Source organism: Sturnira hondurensis, unplaced genomic scaffold (assembly GCF_014824575.4).
Source record: "Sturnira hondurensis isolate 20B ecotype Veracruz unplaced genomic scaffold, ASM1482457v3 Scaffold0012984, whole genome shotgun sequence".
Taxonomy (NCBI): domain Eukaryota; kingdom Metazoa; phylum Chordata; class Mammalia; order Chiroptera; family Phyllostomidae; genus Sturnira; species Sturnira hondurensis.
In genome coordinates this window covers 159,558-179,703 of record NW_028085615.1, presented here as the reverse complement: position 1 = coordinate 179,703, position 20,146 = coordinate 159,558, and the positions used below count along the sequence as shown (strand labels likewise).

The window sequence follows — 20,146 nt, the reverse complement described above, 5'->3', positions numbered from 1 at the left end:
GATACTCTTGGCCCAGAAAACAGTCCAGCTGGAGGCTTAGCCCTGGACGTCCGGAGTGAATGAGGTGTGGGCTAGGACTGGCTGCAGCCTTGACCCTCAGGCCGGAAAACACTGAGCCAACCTAACTGCTCCGAGCTGGGGCCACAAGGCAGGCTTGTGTTTGGGCTCAAGCCAGGGCCCCAAAGGGTTGCCTGTGGCCTGTACTTCTTTTCTGAGGGTCAAGTTCCCCTGCCCTGTTATGTGGGCAGCATGTTTGGTTAATTGGGGAGAAATTTTTTTTCAAGAATCATACATAAGGTTCCATATACCATTTTACAGTTAAAAGTAAGAAACTTTTAGCTTTGCACAGTGGCAGTATCATAGCCAATGAGGTTTATCTGAGGCACAATTATGGCTAACTGGGAAAAAATGTAAGAAACACCATCCAGTTTAGCAGATGAGAAAAGTTCTGGAGGTGAATGGTAGTGATGGCTGCACAAAGTGAACACACAGAAAACGGTAAAATTTTATGGTTTGTATATGTTACAAACCATAAAATTTTCTTCTTTGTAGAAAGAAGAAAAGCTGGCTGGCGTGGCTCAGTGGATTGAGCACTGCAGAGCGAGGAGTTGCTGGTTCAATTCCCAGTCAGGGCACGTGCCTGGCTTGTGGGCCAGGTCCCCAGTAGGGGGCGCGCCTGAAAGGCAACCACATACTAATGTTTCCCTCTCTTTCTCCCTCCCTTCCCTCTCTCTAAAATTAAATAAATGAAATCGTTTTTAAAAAGAAAGAGAAAAAAGCAACTCCAAGTGTTAATTAATGCCTTAATAAACATTTTACATTTTTATGGGGTAAGAGATGAAGAACTCAGCAACGAGGGAGCAAAGCAGGGGGGCTGTGACCCCTTGTTCTTTGGGTTCATCAAGGCACAAAGTCCCAGGCCTCCACCCCTGGAGAGGATCTGTCTGCTCTCGCGGCCCCTGGGCTGGGATCCGGGCCCACCTGAGTGGACTGAGGCCTGTGCTGCCCACTCGCTGTGTGTCTGAGGGCAAAGCTGCAGGAGCGCCCCCAGCCTCCTCCTGCCTGAACACTCTATGACCAACTCCCTTAGCGCGAACACGGCTCCCGTTCACCCCGCCTGGGGTCCCAGGAACCGTTCACAGCCCGTCCCAACTTACGCGCTGGGAAGGCTACTCAGAAACTGAGCCGGGGTCCTGGGCGAGGCCTACGGACCTCAGAGCCCGTTCGGCGGCAAGAGCCGCGGCGGGCTCACACGAGGACCCTTCGAGGGAAGGAACCCGCCCTGGCCCGCAGGGCGAGTCCCAGGTACGCCTCCGGCTGGGGCAGCACAGATCCCACTCCCGCACGGCGCCGTCCACAGAACCACTACGCTGTGGGGAGCCCACTGGGCTCGCTCACGGAGGGAATTCACTCACGAAACTGGCCGCAGGCGGGGGCGGGGCGGCAGAGGGGCGGGGCGGGGCGGGGCCGGGCGGGCCCCGGCGCCCTTGGCCTTCCTCTCCGAAGACTGCCGCTGCGCGTCATGGCCTCGGATCCGCGCGGGAAGGCGGCCACCCTGGCTCTTCGGCAGCGGCTGCTCAGGTATCGACAAGGCGGCGCGGGCCGCGCGCACGCACGACGCACGCACGTCCTGCGCGGAGTCCGCGGCTCGCAGCCCCGAGCCCGGGCGACCCCGCCCGGCTCTAGTTTCCCAGGTCTCGGAGACTCGGCCCCGCGCGGTGCGTCCGGGCATCCGCTCCCCCTGCCCGCGCCAGCTGCGGCCGTCCCCTCGGCCCGCCCTGCGGCTCAGGAGCCAGGCCCTTCCGCAACCTCTCCGCGGCCTTTCTCTCCGAGAAGGCCCTTGCCTGGCACCTGGGAGGGCCTGGTCTGGCCTGGGCGGGACTCCTTCAGGGACGGAAGTGGAGACGCGGGGTGGGGACGGGGAGCCGTTTTACTGGCAGCTTCAGAGAACCTCCGCCCTGGACGTGCGCCAGGGGCTTTTGGCGGGGCGCGAGGTAGCCTCTGGCTGGAGTTTGGAGTTGCAGCCGGCTGGACAGCCGCGTAACTGGGCTGGCAAGAACCCCTGAGGGCCCGCGCCAGCCACCTGCTGGGGTGCCCCCCTCACTCCCACCCCTACAGAGAAACACTGCCTAAGGGAGGAGCCCTGAAGGTCTCAGCGGCCCCCTTTTCCGAGGATTCAAGGGTACCGGAACCACGTAACCTCCCAACTGCTTACCCCCTCCTTTTCCTCCTTTCCAGTCTCACCTGCGGAGTGGGGGCCTGGAGGCAGGAGGCAGCTCGATGGCCTTCCAGCTTTTGTCCTTTCCAGAAATCGAAAGGGGGGAGCTGTGATGGGTGGGCTTCTCCCTTTAGGTCTTCAGGCGTGGCTGTGCCCTGTTTTGGCCTGTCCCCACAGCTCTTCCTGCAAACTCTTTTTTCCTGAGGATCCTATTAAGATTGTCCGGGGCCAAGGACAGTACATGTATGATGAACAGGGGGCGGAGTACATCGATTGCATCAACAATGTGGCTCACGGTCAGTACCATCCCGCAGGCTGGTGGGGCAGGAGCGGAGGCCAGGGCTGTGACCTGGTCCAAGGGGGATCCTGAGGTTCAGAGAGGCTGGAGCACTTGGGGAGAACTGAGCAGAGGAGGCCCAGTCTTTCTGGTGTAGCTGTAAACATTTCCGTGCAGGAGCGGTGCTAAACCGGGTGGCAGTCAGAGACCCAGGTCCAGGAGTCCAGTTCCACTTGGGACTGACCTCAAGCTCAGAGAGCAGCAGTCAGCCCAGCCTCGACTAGCAATGGGCTCCCCTGGCCAAGTGCTGGGGGTCATGGCAGGGCTCAACCCTAGTGACCATCTCAGGTCCTGGGCAAGGAAACCGAGGTAGGAGTTCAGTTATCCAGATGGGGATCTAATGGGGGGGAAAGCGGACTGCCATTCAGCAGGTACCTGGGAGGTTAATAAAGTGGAGGCTAGGAGCAGGGGCTCTAGTACCAGTGCGCCTGGGTTCATACCCCTGTCCTTCACATGTTGACTCTGTAATCGTAGGCAAATGACTTAATTCTCTGTTTCTCAGTTTGCTCATCTGCAAAATAGGCATGATAATGCAAGGTACCCACCTCAGAGTGTTTTGGAGGATTGCATTAACTCACATAATTTGCTTTGAGTGCCTGCCACCTGGTGAGCTCCCAGCGAGAGCTCCCAGTGAGAGCTCGCTGATAGCAGCATCTTTGGCCTTTGGCAGTAATTACCTCCAGCCCCCCCCCCCCCCCACTGACTGGGCAGGTCCAGCCCACTGCCAGACACCCCCACCCCACCAAAGATATGGGTCTCTAAGTAGGTTTCTGCCAGAGAACTTTTCCTCTGCCGGAACCTCAGGGACTCCTTTCTAGGTCTCCCTTTTCCAGAACGGATATCTGTCTCCCACCTCTGTCTTCAGACCCCCTTTTTCCTATCCACCTCTCCCTCCATAACTGTGTCTCCCCCAGCTGGGCATTCAGATCAGGGATGGGGAGGCCTGGTAGGATCATTTGGGCGGAGTCAGGTGTGTGATGAAGGTGGCCTTCTTCCAGTCGGACACTGCCACCCTCGTGTGGTCCAAGCCGCACACGAACAGAACCAAGTGCTCAACACCAACAGCCGGTACCTGCACGACAACGTCGTGGATTTTGCACAGAGGCTGTCCGAGACCCTGCCAGAGCCGCTCTGTGTGTTCTATTTCCTGAATTCTGGGTAAGTGCCCCATGGCCAGCCCCCACGCAAGACAAGCAGAGTGGAGCCGACCGGATGTGGACAGAAGAAGAGGCAGCCCTCGCTGGGCAGGTGCCTGGGCTTCCCAGCTGGAGACCCTGTGCTTACTCTGGCGACCCAGTTGCTTGGTCTCTTAGTAAAAGGTGCCATTGCCTCCCTTCCAGGATCGTTGGCAGGGCTCACCAAGATAATGTCTTCCTGTATTTCTGCCTTGGGAATACACAGGCACAGTGCTGGGACTGCAGCCAAATCCCTGCTTACTCAGTAAGAAAACCTCAAGTGATTCTTCCAAAAAATGAAACATTATGTGGGGGTGGGTCATTCCCCGGAGGAAAAGTACAGGATCTCCAGAGGCATAGAAGCAGACCAGGCCTGCTCTGGAGGGCCAGGGAAGGAAGGACACGAGACTGAGAGCTGCCTGGGAGACAGGTGTGTTTGTCAAGGTTCCCACCACATGGGGCAGCCTGTGCAGAGGCCCTGCAGCCCAGCCCACCTGAGGAACTGCAAGGCGGCCGATGAGGGAGGGAAGGTGTGAGCAGACACTGGGGAGGGACGCAGGGCCCCCTCAGCCAGGGCCTCAGCGGCCAAGTAGAGTCTGTTTGCATCCTAAGAGCATTGGAAGTTGTCGGAGGGTCTTGAAACTACGAGTGATGTCACTGGGGCTGGGGGAGAGCTAGAGTGGTCACCATGGGATGCCATTTCAGCAGCCAGGTGGCAGGTGATGGCAGCTCCCACTGAGGAGTGGCATTGGGGACAGCAGTGGCAGATGATGACGTGTGCACAGAAGCAGGCCAGCATCCTGGGAGAGAACATTTCAACACGCCGTAGGTTGAGGCACTTAGGTCCTAGTAACTATTATTATCATCGCCATTGCTGTTTGTATAGTGCATTTGTCATTCTCTCCTGCATGGTGATTTCTAGGAAACAGAATTTACACCTTCAATTTACAGATAAGGAAACAGCAATTCAAAAAAAGGAACTAGCTTGCCCAGGGCCATCCATCCACAAGGGAGTGGGAGCCAGAATGGGGACCTCTCTGGGAAGAGTGGGGAGCTGGACCAGGAGTGGGGACTTCCCTGGCAGTGGAAGAAGGGAATTTGCTGGGTTACTCCGCCAGATTAACTCTGTAGATTCCAGCGACTTCCGTGTGGCCAAATCCAGTGGGCTCCTTGCTGCCCTTGTCTTGCTGTGTCTCAGTTACCACTCTCGCTAGAAGTGCTCTGGTCTTGCCTGTAGTACACTGCATGCTCCAGCTTCCCCAGCTTCCGGCCAGCCCTCCTGTCTCCTTTGCTGAGTCCTCTGTTCTGTAGGGCAGGTCCTCTCTGGGCCCTCTCCTTTCCCGATCTCATCTGTTCCCCTGGGATTACATGTCACTGCGTGCCGGTGACTCCCCAGTTTGTGTCTCAAGCCCAGATGCTTCCCGTGTGTTCCAGCCTCATGGTTCTAAACCCCCACTTGACCTCTGTTTTCTTTTTTGTTTTGTTTTAAGAATTTATTTAAAAGAGGGGAAAGGAGAAAGAGAGGGAGAGAAACACCTATCAGCTGCCTCTCACACCCCCTCAACTAAGGTCCTGGCCCACAGCCCAGGCTTGTGCCCTGACCAGAAATCGGAGTGGCCCCTTTTCAGTTTGCATTGCAGTGCCCAACCCACTGAGTCACACTGGTCAGGGCCCATTTGACTTCTTGAACATCTCCAACTCTGTGTGTTGGAAAGACAGTGAGGAGGTGATCATCTTCTGCCGATACCTGGGGTGGGACCGTGGCCCTGGCTGTCCCTCGCTTTCCCAGGCACCTACCCCAGACCTTCCCAGGAGGACATCCCCCTCACTACCACCTCACACTGGTCTCATCTCATCGATGGCAGTACCATCGCCTCTGTTCAAGGCAGACACCTGCCTCCCAGTCTTACCTCGGGCCCGTCTCAGCTGTCTCCAGGACACCTCTGTCCATCTCCATGGCTACCACATGCTCTCGCTGCATGGCCTTGGTCATGTCCTTGGTCTCCTCACTTCCACTTTTTTTTTCATTGCATTAGTGTGTTTTTTTCATTTTATGACTACTGTCAATGGAAGAAGGGCAGTGTACGAGAGTTGACAAGCCTAGAGGATTCACTTCCACTTTAATTCCCTTCTACTCCATTAGTCAGGGCCAGAGGCTTCCCCCTCACGTGGAAGCTGGGTCATGTCTCTTCTGTGATTGAAACTCTGGCAGCTTTGTCCAGCCCTAAGAAGAGAATCCAGGCTCCGTCCAAGGCACCATGAAGATGGCCCTGAATGTCCCCCCACTGCTGCCCCACTCTGGCCTCGCCGTCCCCCCCTTGGTTTCTGAGCACAGTGAGCTCTTGTCTGACCCCAGGCCTTGGCACATGCCACCCACTGTGCCGGACCCTGCCCCCCACCCCCCGGAGGCAGCGCAGGTGCTGCCCCCTCACAGAGCCCTGCCCAGACCCCTGGGGGCCGGGGCCGGGGCATCCGCATGTTTGGTTTCTTCATGGGCTCCCCTTGGTTCACAGGTGGCCGCCTCACTGCCTTCACACAGTCTGTCCTCTGTGCCCACCAGCCCCTGATGTATCTACGCCCAGACTTCTCCTCCTTGTAAGGACATCACTGAGGTTGGATGAAGGCCATCCTAATGGCCCCATGTTAACTCTCTCACCTCTTTAAGGCCCTGTCTGCACATACAGGTGCATTCTGAGGTGCTGGGAGGTAGAAGTTCAACCTAGGAACTTTGCAGGACACCATTCAGCCTGGAACACCCCCTCATCTAAAGCAGGACCCCCTCCGGTTCTCGTAGGGCACTTACCAGCATGATGGTTCTTTCTTTCCTTGGGTTTTGTTGGCTTGGCTTTCAGGACACGTATCTGTTTTACTGTTTTGCCCCCTTGCTCCTAGTGCAAGTCAGGTATTTGATGAATTTTTACTGAATGACCAATGAATGGGGTCCCAAAAGTGTTCTGGCTGCTGGCAGGGCTCCCCCTCCCCTCTGGGCTTCTCTGGAGGTAGCAGGGTGCCAGGACGGACAGCCCTCGGAGAGGTGGCAGCTGGCGCCCTCCTTTTCCACCACAGGTCGGAGGCCAACGACCTGGCCCTGAGGCTGGCCCGCCAGTACACACGACACTGGGATGTGGTGGTGTTGGAGCAGTAAGTGTCATTCCCAAAGCCTGGGTCTGCCACCTGGTGGGGGTCAGTGAGGCTCTGGCTTCCGGTGCCCTGGGCAGGAAGGGCAGGGCTGTGGCTACAGAGACACCCCCACACACACCAGGGGGGCCTTTGCCTGATCTCTCTGCTCGGAGGGCAGCTTCTGGGGAGCTGAGAAAGCTCTGGCAGCGAGGAGGGGGTTGCTCCCACATTTGAGGCATTGAAGCTGGTCCAACAGTGGCTTCCACGTATTGATCGCATGCCGTGCGAGGCCCAGGGTCGGAACCTTAATGTGTGGACGGTTCATTACAACCCTGAAGAGAAGCCCCACTTTGAGAGGAGAGGACTGGCCCCAGGGAGCCTAGTTACCCCCGTTACACAGCGAGTAAGCGGCCTCACTGGAGGTTTTACAGACTCTGCGGCCTGTGCTTGTCCTTGGCCCGAGGACCCAGGGCTGTGTCAGAAAGGTGTGTCTCCTAGGGAGGGCAGACGGTTGTCAAGGCCAGGCCAGAGATGCAGGCCACCTGGACCTGAGCCCGCCCCCCCTCTCCTCCCCAGCGCTTACCATGGCCACCTGAGCTCCCTGACCGACATCAGCCCGTACAAATTCCGGGACCTGGATGGCCAGAAGGAGTGGGTCCACGTGGTACGCACAGCCCAAGGGGGTGACAGGTCAGTGCCCACACCCAGCCTGGGTGACATGGCGCTGTCACTCCCCACAGGCACCTCTCCCAGACACCTACCGGGGCCTCTACCGGGAGGACCACCCCAGCCCAGCTGAGGCCTATGCCAGAGAGGTGAAGCATGTGGTCAGCAGTGCTCAGGCGCAGGGCAGGCAGGTAACCGCATCTGCGCCGGTCCAGTCCTGCCAAGGGCCAATGCCGCTCCCCCATTGCCAGCTGGTGCTAGGTACTGGAGCCCCAAGAGACTCGGGACCAGGGGTGTGTCTGGACGTCACAGGAGCCCCAGGGCCCAGGCTGCCCCCATGTGGGTGTGAAGGAGGGTCCTTGGAGGTGCTGCCTGACTTCAGTGATGGAAGGTGAGTAGGAGTTAGCCAGTCGAGGTGGGCTCAGGGGCAGAAGAGGGAAGGCACCCTAAACACCCTGCGTCGAGGTGAGGAACCACGTGAGTGTGGGGCCAGGCTGAGCGGGCACAAGGCAGGCCTGGAGAGGCAATCGACCCGGTGCTGCAAGCCTACAAGTGCAGGCTGAGGGTCTGGAGGCCATGGCTGACCTTGGAGGGATTTTAAGACGGACGGTAATAAGACCTGGGTGCACTTGAATGGGGCCAGCCCAAGGGCGTGTAAGCAATGAGGGGGCCCAGGCCAGGCCAGTGTTGTGGAGACAGAGAGAGTCGAGACAGCGCAGATTTGCCGCATCCTGGAAGACCAGCAGCCTCGGTGACAGGAAGGCCTCGCGGGAGTGACAGCACACACCACAGAGACCGGCAGGCCACAAGGCCAGAACTGGTGGCAGAGCCAGACCTGGGGGGCCTGGCCCACGTGTTTCTGATGCTCTACACCCACATCTATAAAGCCAGGAAAGCAGCTGCTCTGGTGGCAGAGGGGTAGGGGACTGGTTTGCCACCTCGCCGGCCTTTTCCCTCATCCCACAGTTGCCTCTGAAGCAACTCCATGGCAGAGCACAGTTTGGGAGTCAGTGCTGGGAACAGAAGGGGTCACGGAGGGTTTTAAATACTACAAGCTTAGTGCCAGGGTTGAGGCACCTCCCAGTGGCGGGTGGACAGCTGGGAGAGGCATCCAGTCCGAAGGCCCATGTGGCCCGCACCTGTGGGGCAGGGCAGCAACCAGCAGACGACCCAGTGGTGGGAGGGAGTGGGTGCAGGGGTGGCACAAAAGGACGCCGACTGCGCTGACTGGTGGAGGAAGGGCTGGGTCAGGAATGGGGCCGCATTTCTGTTCTAGGTCAGAGGCCTGGGGACAGGGTGGGGATGAGTGCATTTTGTCTGGAGCCTGCCAAGCACAGGAGTCTGGGGCTTCCAGGCAATCCGAGTTGGACTGAGCCCTGAAAGAAAGCTGAGTCACCCTCAGATGGGATGTGGTGAGTGAACTGGGGCCATGGCGATGACAGTAACTCGCTGTTTGGAGCCAGCATTAGCAGAACTGTCTCCGCTTGCCCCTCAGCACCTGCACCTCAGTGTCCCCACATCCCCTGTCGTCCACAGATTGCTGCCTTCTTCGCCGAGTCGCTGCCCAGTGTTGGGGGGCAGATCATTCCCCCTGCTGGTTACTTCCAGGAAGTGGCGAAGTGAGTAGGTGCCAGGGGCGGCCCAGGAGGCCAAGCCTGTAATGGGGTTTCCCAACCTCTGTTCCACATCCCAACTTCAGCCTCACCTGCTCCGCAGATTTTTCAGAGCCCCTGAAAAAAGTGACCCCCTAGAAAGCCAGCCATCTGCCTAAGGCCTCGATCTTACCATAGGCAGAGCCAGCCCAAGGCCTCCCTGCTCCTGCTCAGGCCCCTCTGGCCACAGCCCCGCCCATCAGCCCTGTGTCCTCTGTGCAGGCACATCCGCAGGGCCGGAGGGGTCTTTGTCGCGGACGAGATTCAAGTGGGCTTTGGCCGCGTAGGCAAGCACTTCTGGGCCTTCCAGCTGCAGGGGGAAGACTTTGTCCCCGACATTGTCACCATGGGCAAGTCCATTGGCAATGGCCACCCCGTAGCCTGTGTGGCCACGACCCAGGCTGTGGCAAGGGCATTCGAAGCCACCGGTGTCGAGTACTTCAATACGGTGAGTGGAGGCTCCAGGGCCAGGGAGGACTGAGGGTCTGGAAGGGCCCTGGCAACCCACTTGTCGTTAATGAGCAAAGGCCAGGGACTTGGCGCTGTTCCGCCACAAGGACACTGCCTGGGGTGCTGTTGGGGCAGGTGGAAGCCCAGGGAGAGTTACAGCAAGTCAGAGGAAAAAACATAAACCCCCTTTAAAATTCGCATCAACCTAAAAGCCGAGGCAAAATATGCCTATGAAATATGTAGAAGAACAAGAGGCCCCCTTCCTTCCAGCACAAGCTGCCTACTGTGTGCAAGGCCTTGTGCTAAGAGCTGAGTGAGGTACTGGAGGAGCACCCCTACTGGGGTGGTGTGCCCTGGGGTTAGAGTCCACCCTGCCCTTGGACCTAGAGGAGGGCGTGGCTCCCCGACCTTGCGCTGCAGGGTGGAGAGCTTCCCCCAGTGAAGCGCATCCTGGGGCACCCAGAACACAGTTGTGTGGTGGGTGAGGGGGCATGGTGGCCACCAGGCAGCCTCTCGGTAAAGATCCAAGGCGCCTGAACTGCTCTTCAGGACATCGAGGAGCCAGGGAAGTGCTTCATCGGGGAGAGGCTCGATCTGAAATACACTGCAGGGGCATCACACTCATTTTCTCCTGGGACCACATCAGCCTCGTGGTTCCCTTCAAAGGGCCGAATGTAACTTGAGGACCGTGTAAATGCAACTCCTTAACAGTTAAACAAGAGCTCTGTGCAGCTGCTGGGTAGAAACGAGGTGTTGGGCCAGATAAAACAAGGTTAGGTGTACCTATGCTTTAGAAGGACCTCTGTTGTCCGTGTGGAGAAAGACAAGAGGTCAGCCACTGGTCCAGCGGAGAGAGGAGGAGCCCAGATCTGGGCATGGGCCATGGGGAAGAATTGGGAAGGGCAGTACGTCGAGGGGAAGAACTCACTGTGACCTCCCAGGAAAGAGGCGGTTTGAGCCAAGGCCTGCCGGCTTCCAGGGTTTGGCAGGATGGTTGGGCCTTGGCAGAGGTCTGAGGGTGAAGGCCAGTGCTCTCAACAAGCTGTCCCTCTGTGCCCCACTCACCTGTACACAGAGCCTCTGCCCTGGACAAGTTCACTGCTCAGGGTGGGGGTTGGGGGGGGAGGACAGGCTCCTAGACCCTCTGATCTCTTGGAAGTAGTGTGTTCACAGTGCACTGGGGACACAGCATGGGGACAGAGAAAGGGAGCAAGGGATGCTTCGTGCAGGCGCAGGAGGATGAGGAGGAAGCAGTGCGTTGTGCTATGTTGTTGTGTTGGGTGAGCATGCCCACTGGAGCCCGAGCCTGGGTTTGTAGTCTCGCTGAAGTCCATGCAGACTAGGTCGTCAGTCCCCTGACGACAGAGGACTTTTGTGCACGGCTCACCACCTGCTCCCACACCTCCCTGTTTCGGTTCATCAGCTTGACCTGATAGAGGTCGTCGTCCCAAACAGAAGTGAGGACCTCAACCAGAGCCTGCGTCCGTCTGTCCCTATGGCTGCTTCTGCTGTCCCGCCACCCAGGCAGCCCTCACTAGCGCCCCGTGTCCAGCGGTCACTCTCATTTTCCAGCTTTGAGAGGAGCGTGTCCCGCTGTGGGTCTGGTCTCTGGGGACTTGTTTACCTGACAGCACAATCCTGAGAGTCACACTGCTTGTCCCTGAAGTTCATTTGCTGTGACTGCGCTATAACAATGTCCCGTTGTGCAAACTGCTGGGGTTAATTGTGCTTCGCCGTCATCCCCACGGTTGTTGCTGTTAGGAGCACTGCCGCTGTGAATCATTTTGTGAGTCTCGTCGTTCTCAGGTGAGAGTGTTCCCAGGGCAGCCCAGGAGCGGAGGTGGTGGGTCCCTGTTCACATCCATTCTGAGGCGGCGACACCTGGTTCCAAAGTAGGCCACAAGGTAGCGCCCCGCCCACTGGTGTGAACGATTCAGCCAGCACCCTCTTCTGTTGTGCCAGGCAGTGCATCCCCTCAAATCCGGAATGTTCTCGATNTCCTGAGAGTCACACTGCTTGTCCCTGAAGTTCATTTGCTGTGACTGCGCTGTAACAATGTCCCGTTGTGCAAACTGCTGGGGTTAATTGTGCTTCGCCGTCATCCCCACGGTTGTTGCTGTTAGGAGCACTGCCGCTGTGAATCATTTTGTGAGTCTCGTCGTTCTCAGGTGAGAGTGTTCCCAGGGCAGCCCAAGAGCGGAGGTGGTGGGTCCCTGTTCACATCCATTCTGAGCCGGCGACACCTGGTTCCAAAGTAGGCCACAAGGTAGCGCCCCGCCCACTGGTGTGAACGATTCAGCCAGCACCCTCTTCTGTTGTGCCAGGCAGTGCATCCCCTCGAATCCGGAATGTTCTCGATTCACCACTCCATTTCAAGTTATGTGAAGCATCTCTTCTTAGGTTTATTGGCCGTGCGTTCCCTCTTCTCTGAAGCGCCTGCTTTTTCTTTTGCCCGTGTTTTCATTGAGTTACTAGTGCTTTCCTTTTATGGGTTCTGTGGTGGGGGTGACTGCATGTGTGTGTGTGTGTATGCCTATATGAGTGATTTTGAGGTTTTATTTCTGTAGGTTCATTCAGAATCAGATCTTTAAATTTGGGTATAATTGGCATAATATTATGTTAGTTTCAGGTGTACCACATGATTCAATATTTGTGTATTTTATAAAATGATCATCACAATTACTTAACATCCATCACTGTAGTTACAAATTTCTTTTCTTGTGATGAGGACTTTTAAGATCTGCTCTCTTAGAGACTTTGAAAATACAATACAGAGATCCTGGTCGGCTAACTAAGTTGGTTAGAGAATCATCCTAATATGCCAAGGTTGTGAGTTCGATCCCCAGTTAGGGCACATCAAGAATCAACCAATGAATACATAAGTAAAACAACATATACATGTTTCTGTCTCTCTCTCAAATCAATAAATAAAAGCAGTCAAATAAAAAGTGAAACACATTAGCCCTGGCTGGTGTAGCTCAGTGGATTGAGGATGGGCCTGTGAAGCAAAGGGTTGCCAGTTCAATTCCTAGTCAGGGCACATGCCTGGGTTGCAGGCCAGGTGGCCAGTAGGGGACACATGAGAGGCAACCACACAGATGTTTCTCTCCCACTCTTTCTCCTTCCCTTCCCCTCTCTCTAAAAATGAATAAATAAAAATGTTTTTATGAAAAGACAGCACAAAGAAAAAAGCTAGAGAACATTTTAAAAACTGAAACACATTAGAGTATTATTAACGATCATCACCATGCTGTACATTATATTCCCAGGACGTATTTTATAACAAAGTTTGTACCTTTTGACCATCTTCACGCATTTTGCCCACCCCCACCTCTGGCAACCACCAGTCTGTGCCATGTCTAAGAGTGTGATTTTCTGTTTTGGCGGGGTTGTTAGATTGCACATGTACGTGAGATTATACGGTGTTTTCCTCTCCCTGATTTATTTCACTTAGAATAGTGCCCTCAAGGTATGAAAGTGTGTTGTTGAAAACGGAATGATTTCCTTTTTACGGCAAATACTTACATATGTTTATATAAATATATACCACCTCTTTATCTACTCACCCACCCATCGATGGACACTTAGGGTGCCTGCCTCCAGGTCTTGGCCATTGTAAGTAACGCTGCAGTGAATGTGGGCTCCAAGTATCTGAGATGCTGGCGTCATTCCCTTCATATAAATACCGAGAAGTAGAACTGCTGGGTCGTATCACAGCACCATTTTTAATTTTCTGAGGAACCTCCACACTGCTTTCCGTAGTGGAAAATTTACATTCCCACCAACTGTGCGCAGAGGCTCCTTCTCTCGGCACCCTCGCCAGCGTGCCTTGTTCCTCGTCTTCTGATGGCGGCCTCTCACTGCAGTTTCAATTCGCATTTCCCTGATGACTAGTGATCCTGAGCAGCCTTGTGTATCTGTTGGCCGTCTGTGTCTTCTGTGTAAAAACGTCTATTCAGATCCTTTGCCAGTTTTTTGAACCATATTCTTTGGGAGTTTGTGCTATGGAGTTATGTGAATTCTTTATATATTTTAGACATTATCTCCTTATCAAATAACGATTTACAGATATTTTTCCCACTTGGTTGATTGGCTTTTCATTTCATCACCTGTTTCCTTTTCTGTGCAGCGGCTTTTTAGTTGGATGTGGTCCCACTAGTTCATTTCTGTCTTTGTTGCCTTTGCTTCTGACATGAAATCTAAAAAGCCAAGACACGTCGAGGAGCTCACCAGCTGCGCCTTCTTGTAGTTTTACAGTCGGGTCTGACGTGCCAGCATCCGGGTGATTTTCTGTGTGGTCCTGTTCCGCTCCTGTCTCTCTCTTGCATGTGGCTGTCCAGTTTCCCAGGAATTGAATCTTTTTTCCGGTGGAGTAATCATTTTCCATTCCTAATCGTGTGGTTCTTCAATTTTATTTTATCTGATACTATAAAGCGACTCCAGCTTCCTTTTGGCTGGTCGGTATTTTTCCACCCTTCTACTTTCGACCTAGGTTGTCCTCACGGTGAGGTGTTTCTTTTACCCTGCATATACCTAAAACGTGGCTTTTTGTCCAAATCTGTTAATATTTGATATTAAAGTGATGACTTTAGACAATTTAAATTTAATGTAACTATTGCTATATTTAAGCCCGTTGCTAACAGATTAACATAACAAGTTTAATACATTTTTGTAGCTCATCTTTTCTACTTTAAGTATGTTATTAAAATATCTCATCCCAAATTATTTTCAGTGCAAGCCTTTATGTTGCAAACCTTCTGAGGTCTTGTATGCCTAAGAATATCTTCATCAGACCCTCCTATTTAAATGTTTTTGCTAAATATAAAACCTAGGTCCTAGCTATTTTCCTTCAGTGCTTTAAAGCTCTGTCCACTTCCACCCAGCATGCAGTGCTGCTGTTGGGAAAGCTGAAGTCACCGATTCTGTCTTCGTCGGGACAGAACCCACACACTGTAAAATGCGTGTGCATCTAGGTCAACACCTTTTCGATGCCAGCAGTTACCCTCGACCACCCTTAAAAGAGCATCTACCTTATTTTTCAGACTATGAGACACACTTTTCTCCTCCACCCCTGCCCCAATTGGGGAGGAATAATGGTTGTTAATGCTGCTGCTGTTTACATTTACATTGGTGAAATAGTTATTTGTTATTCAGTACTTTACCACATTCTTTGCTTCAATAATTTTCCCCCTATTTTCCTCCTCTAAAACCTAGTTGTGCCTTATGGTCCGAAAAATACGGTGATCAGTCCTATAACCCAATCCCCACCTTGCTTTCTACCTTCATGTGGTAGAAATCACCACCAGAACCCAGTCACCACCTTCCTTACGTTCCTTCCTTAATTTCAAATGCATGGAAGAAACTGCAGTACTTACGTGGCAGGGGAGACAGCACGTTGCGAAGGCAGTTTTCCTGGGGCGAGGTTCATCTGCTGGACTCTGGATGACTGACCCCTGCGATTTCCCCAGATGTGGGGAATGCAGTGCATTTGTGTAGAGGGGGCTGCATTTGCACTCTCCAGGAAAAAAATCTGCAAAACTCATTCTCTGGGGTATTGGAGATCTTGCTTCCTGGCATTGTCGTCAGTTTTGGCTCAGATAAAGCGTTATAAAAATTCTCTACCAGCTTCGACATTTCCTTGTGTTGACACTTTGCATGTTTGTTTTTGCTGAAAACTGGACATTTTAAATAACATGGCAACTTTGGAAATCATTTTCCCTCCTCGTGGTTTGTTGCTTTTTGTTCTTTGGGTACTGCCTTTTTTGAAGGAACCCTATTAATTTTGTGTGTTTTGTCATGCACAGGCACTGGAGTCTCTGCTTGGTTATCTTAGTGACAATGTAACGGTTGGGTAGACATCGCCTTAAACACCTGGGACCAAGAGTCTCTCAGCCTTGGACGAGGGCTGGTGTGTGGGGGCACATGGTAGGGTATGCGTCAACACTCAGCCAAGCACTTTGCAACAGTCTTAGTGTTTACTTCCTCCTCCTTCAGAGCCTCAAGATAGCCAGTGGTGTGAGTTCAGAGCTTTCTAGATCTTCCCTGAACATGAATTTAGCTTTAAGCATAATCCCTACACACATCCACAGCCTTTTAGATTTCCAGGACTATGTCAAAGAGTTTGTTCATTTTCTTTGTTGTCCCTCCAGGTGACACTGGTGGAAAGATCTCTTTATTGTGCTAGCTAAGCACCTTGACCAGGTCACGATTCTAAACCAAAGATGCCCCGCCTTCTAACAAGCTCGTGGTCAGTAATACACAGTAAGCAGCCTCAATACATCCTGTGTCCATTCCAGTTTGTTCTGGACATGCCGTGGACATGCCGTAAACCTGCCTCACACAGAATCACCTAGATAGCTCTTTGTGATCTCGAGCACCAGGCTCTGCACGCACATCTTCGGGACGGTCTACACACTACCAGTACACACCCATCAGCACGGCCGCAGTTAGAGAGACTGACAATCCCAGATGTTTTTTAAGGATGTAGAACTACTGGAATTTTGTAAGACTAACAGTGAGAAAATAGTAGCACCACTACTTTGGAAACGTTTTTTATAAATGTTATGTTTATCATATAATCCAGCACTTTCTTTCACTCCTAGGTATTTAAACCAACAGAAATGAGAACATACGTTTAGAGACTTTTTATAAATTAGTTTTATTCTTAATAGCTGAAAGTCAAAATAACCCAAGGGTTCGTCAACAGGAGACTGGACAAATTGTGGTATGCCCATACAGTGGAATATTATGCAACCATAAAATGAGCAAACTACTGATATATACAATGTGGATAAATTTCAAACACATTGAGCAGAAGTGAAGCACAGAGTACATATTCTGTGACTCCATTCATATGACATTCTGGAAAAGGCAAAACTGCAGTCAGAAAGCAGGTCAGTGGCTGCCTGAGCCAGCAGTGGAAGAGAGCACAAGGAACTCTGGGGAGTGATGGAAATGTCTGTGTCCTCGCTGTGTCAGAGGTTCTAGTTTTACACTTGTTGAATCATTCTGAACTACAGTCATGAACCATGTACTGTTTTGGTCAACAGACCACATTGTTGACATAAGAACCTGTAGAGAATTTTGAATTTTTATAAAAAATTATTTGAGCCAAAATTGTACGTCTAACCACAATGCTGTATACCTGAAACTAATATATTTAATGTCAACTGTAATTGAGAAATAGAAAAATTAAAACAAAAATATTAGAGCCAAATATAGGATACATCTGGAAGCAAGATCTCAACAGAGAAAAATGGTTCTAAGAATAGCATTTTGCATCTTTTATGCATTTGGAATTAAGGAGGGAACTAAGAAGCATTTCACGAAGGTGGGAGAAAGCAAGGTGGGGACTAGATTACAGGATAGCGCTTTCTAACAGGTTATGTGCTTTCTTGAGAGTGGTTTATTTCAAAATCGAGTTAACGATCACACAGAAACAATGGGTAGGGCTGGCTTAAAGCAAAGGTAAACCTTCTACTAAAGTCTAAAAAAACAAGTTACTAGGCCTGGGGCATGACCTGCCCAGTTAGGAATTTACAATCAGGTCACTGTGAGGTGGCTTGTCCATAGGACCCATTTTTGTGTCTATAGCATACAAGATGGTGGTCCCGCAAGATTACGGAGCTGCAAAATGCCTACTGTCCCGTGACGTCACAGCACTGCTAACAAACCTACTACACAAACTCTGAAAGCTGCATTACCACCGCCTACCAGTCAGTCCATAGTGCCAGCTTTGTAGCCTAGGGGCTACAGAACAGAATTTACCCTCCCAAAATGTATTTCTTTGGCATACAGATTATTTTAGGCCAGTTAATTTTAAGAAGCAGATTTGAGAGAAAGCTCTGAAAACCAGGTAGAAGTGACCCACATGTAAGCTACCTTTATTAGGGAAATCTCCATTTGTAAGGGTGTCTTTCCTCTGTACCAAGAGGGTGACCTTACCTCTAGAAACTCGCATCAATGCAGAAGCAACTTCAATCTGCCTTATGGCCTTGTCCGCCTCTACTGTGCTTCTCCAGGTCACCTCCCTTAACTGGCTCCCGCCCCCACCCCATTGTCTTTTTTGTCTTCAACTAGAGATGGTATTTAAGGTGGTGGCCTTTGCCATTTTGGTGACTTACTCAGTTTTCCTTGGTCTCTCCTATGTGTACAGTTGAATATACATGTTATTCAACTGTTGTTTTTTCTCCTGTTAATGTCTTTTATCACGGGGATATTTCAACCAATTCTTTTTCCTTCCCTAGAGCTCCAGGCTATACCATGTGTTTGTATTAAGTGCATTCTATGACATTCATGCAATGACAAAATCACCACACGTATCCATGTCTTTAAGTGGTGGATGACCGTATGCACTTTGAATATATGCCGTTTACTTTATGTAAACTGTACCTCCATTAGGGTTTTTTTTTTTTTTTAGTTTAAGGAAAAAGTCATCCAACACAAAACAAAAAAACATGGTCTGCGGAAAAACACTTGTTTTTGCTCTCTCCAGTCCCCACTCAGACCACCTGCAGGGCCAGGTGGAGAAGTGAACCCAAGTACCCAGGGTACCTGAAGGAACAGCCAATACCAAGGTAGCCAGATGGGCCAGGTACAAGTCAAAAATCATTTTTGTGTTATCTTATTCATACCCAATTCAAAACTTTTCATAATGCCAAAGTGAAACAAAATACATCTTCAGACCACCCATGGCTCACACTCAGTCAGCTTAGTCTGTGCCCTCAAATCTGTCCTGGGTCCACCCAGCAGACCCATAGGCTCAGAGGCTTCCCAGGTGGCTCTGGCACGGGGCTCTCAGCCCTCCTTGGAAGTGACCAGCACTGGCCCAATGCTGTGGGTCTGGGCCCAGCCCATGAGATAGGACCCTAATGCCTCTGGAACCGAAACCAGCTCATTGGGCATGCCCACGCCATGTTTCCTCTGGCTCTGCAGCTTCTCAGGGCTCCCACTGCACCCACTGCACCCTGGGAGCACTTGCCCTTGCACTGGGTGAGTCACATTAGCACCTGGAGAGGTGGGACAGCCCACAGGGCCCCCAGAACCCCATTTACTGTTGAAGCCTGTGCTATGCCTGTGCTATCACTTGCCTTGGAGTGTGTGGGCAGTTCCGGTGCCCTCATCCTCCCTGGGCATGGCTCACTCTGCTGGACACCTGACATGCCCTTTGCCCCTGGCTCAGTTTGGGGGTAGCCCAGTGTCCTGTGCAGTGGGGCTGGCCGTCCTGGATGTCTTGCAGAAGGAGCAGCTGCAGGCTCATGCTGCCCATGTGGGCAGCTTCCTGATGGAGCTTCTGAGGCAGCAAAAGGCCAAACACCCCATCATCGGGGATGTCAGGTGAGGCTCAGGGCAGCAGTCACTGCCCCCTAACCAAGTGTTCACCCGAGGCCTGTCCACTCCTCCTCTCACCGCCTGACCACCTGACCCCTGGGGTGGTGGGAACTTTGCTCTCCACTCATTTTGGACTGAAGCACTGAGAATGGCTGTCACCCTAGATGGCACTTTTAGGAGGGGGGAAAAGCCGGGATCAAGTAGCTCAGGCCCCCAGGCTTCCCTCTGTCCATAGCAAGGGCCCTTCCCCATTGCAGTGACTTCCTGGAATTGTCACACACACACACATCACATTTCCTGTGGCCCTGTCTCCCAAGGAGGCAGAGGTACAAGCCCCGGTGGACTTTCTGATGGGGCTTGGCAGAGGGCAAGGGCAACGCCCATGGTCCCCTCAGGCCTGGCCTCCTGAGATGTCGCCTTCTGCTCCAGGGGCGTCGGGCTCTTCATTGGTGTGGATCTGATCAAAGATGAGGCCACAAGGACACCAGCCACCAAAGAGGCTGACTACTTGGTGTCCAGGTACTTTTTCTTCAAACAAGTTGCCTTTGCAGTGTGTAGGGCCCTGACCGACAAAGGAGCCTGCCTCTTGCCTCTCCTTCCATCCACTGTGTTCCAGGGCACTCTGGACCTCTGAAGGGGGAAGGGGAAGCCAGTCCGTGCATCCCCTTGACTGAGGTCTGCAGACAGAGAAAGCGGCCCGGTCAGCTCTGTGCCCTGTGCCTGGCAGCCAACGTTTCAGATGGGAGTGGGCCACTGCCAGTCTGAGCACCCACTCTGCCAAGATGCCAGAGCTGCCCAGGGTCAGACCCTGGCTGCCCCAGGGAAGCAGCTTCTCCAGGGCTGTGCCAGGACCCCAGATACAGGGCCCCTGCCCGTCTGGCTGGGCAGGTGGATGGAGCAGCACCTCCAGACTCAGAAGCCGCCCCACCCCACCCAGTTCACATTTCTTCCCCTTGAACCCAAGCAGGACCCCAGCCTTAAGACCCTTCCCCCTTGATCTCCATTTCTCACTACCACCACCTCAGAAAACCCTTGGGAAATGTGTGTTATCGTTCGATATTCACATGAACAGTACAAATTTCTGTATAATCTTCCCTACCACGCGGTTTTTGGACTCACACCTCCAAAGCAGCCATCCAGTCTCTGCCTACTCACTGATGGTCAGCCGTATCTGCCCATTCACTCCACCCCACCCCCA

The 20,146-nt window shown here is 52.8% G+C and overlaps 2 protein-coding genes and 1 pseudogene across 11 annotated transcripts in view; 2 read left to right on the top strand and 1 right to left on the bottom strand.

Annotated features, from left to right (window-relative positions):
• The first annotated feature begins 1,473 nt into the window (after window positions 1–1,473).
• Window positions 1,474–20,146, top strand: part of PHYKPL (5-phosphohydroxy-L-lysine phospho-lyase) — a 23,836-nt gene continuing 5,163 nt past the window's right edge. For 2 of the 5 annotated variants that reach the window (XM_037060870.1, XM_037060867.1), the window contains exons 1-10: window positions 1,474–1,581; window positions 2,396–2,514; window positions 3,554–3,713; window positions 6,797–6,871; window positions 7,427–7,514; window positions 7,591–7,707; window positions 9,053–9,135; window positions 9,391–9,616; window positions 18,800–18,954; window positions 19,378–19,467. In XM_037060870.1, the coding sequence (XP_036916765.1) occupies window positions 1,523–1,581; window positions 2,396–2,514; window positions 3,554–3,713; window positions 6,797–6,871; window positions 7,427–7,514; window positions 7,591–7,707; window positions 9,053–9,135; window positions 9,391–9,616; window positions 18,800–18,954; window positions 19,378–19,467 (1,172 nt within the window). In that variant the 5' untranslated portion in view covers window positions 1,474–1,522. Of the gene's footprint in view, window positions 1,582–1,633; window positions 2,515–3,553; window positions 3,714–6,796; window positions 6,872–7,426; window positions 7,515–7,590; window positions 7,708–9,052; window positions 9,136–9,390; window positions 9,617–18,799; window positions 18,955–19,377; window positions 19,468–20,146 lie in introns of those variants that run through there. The other 3 variants (XM_037060866.1, XM_037060869.1, XM_037060868.1) reach the window with 3 other exon arrangements.
• On the top strand, window positions 14,986–15,139 carry LOC118997284 (uncharacterized; annotated as a pseudogene).
• HNRNPAB (heterogeneous nuclear ribonucleoprotein A/B) overlaps window positions 16,258–20,146 on the bottom strand; it is a 22,785-nt gene continuing 18,896 nt past the window's right edge. For all 6 annotated transcript variants that reach the window (XM_037060871.1, XM_037060877.1, XM_037060874.1 and 3 more), the window contains one exon: window positions 16,258–19,625. In XM_037060871.1, coding sequence (XP_036916766.1) covers window positions 19,453–19,625 — 173 coding nt within the window. In that variant the 3' untranslated portion in view covers window positions 16,258–19,452. The remainder of the gene's footprint in view (window positions 19,626–20,146) is intronic.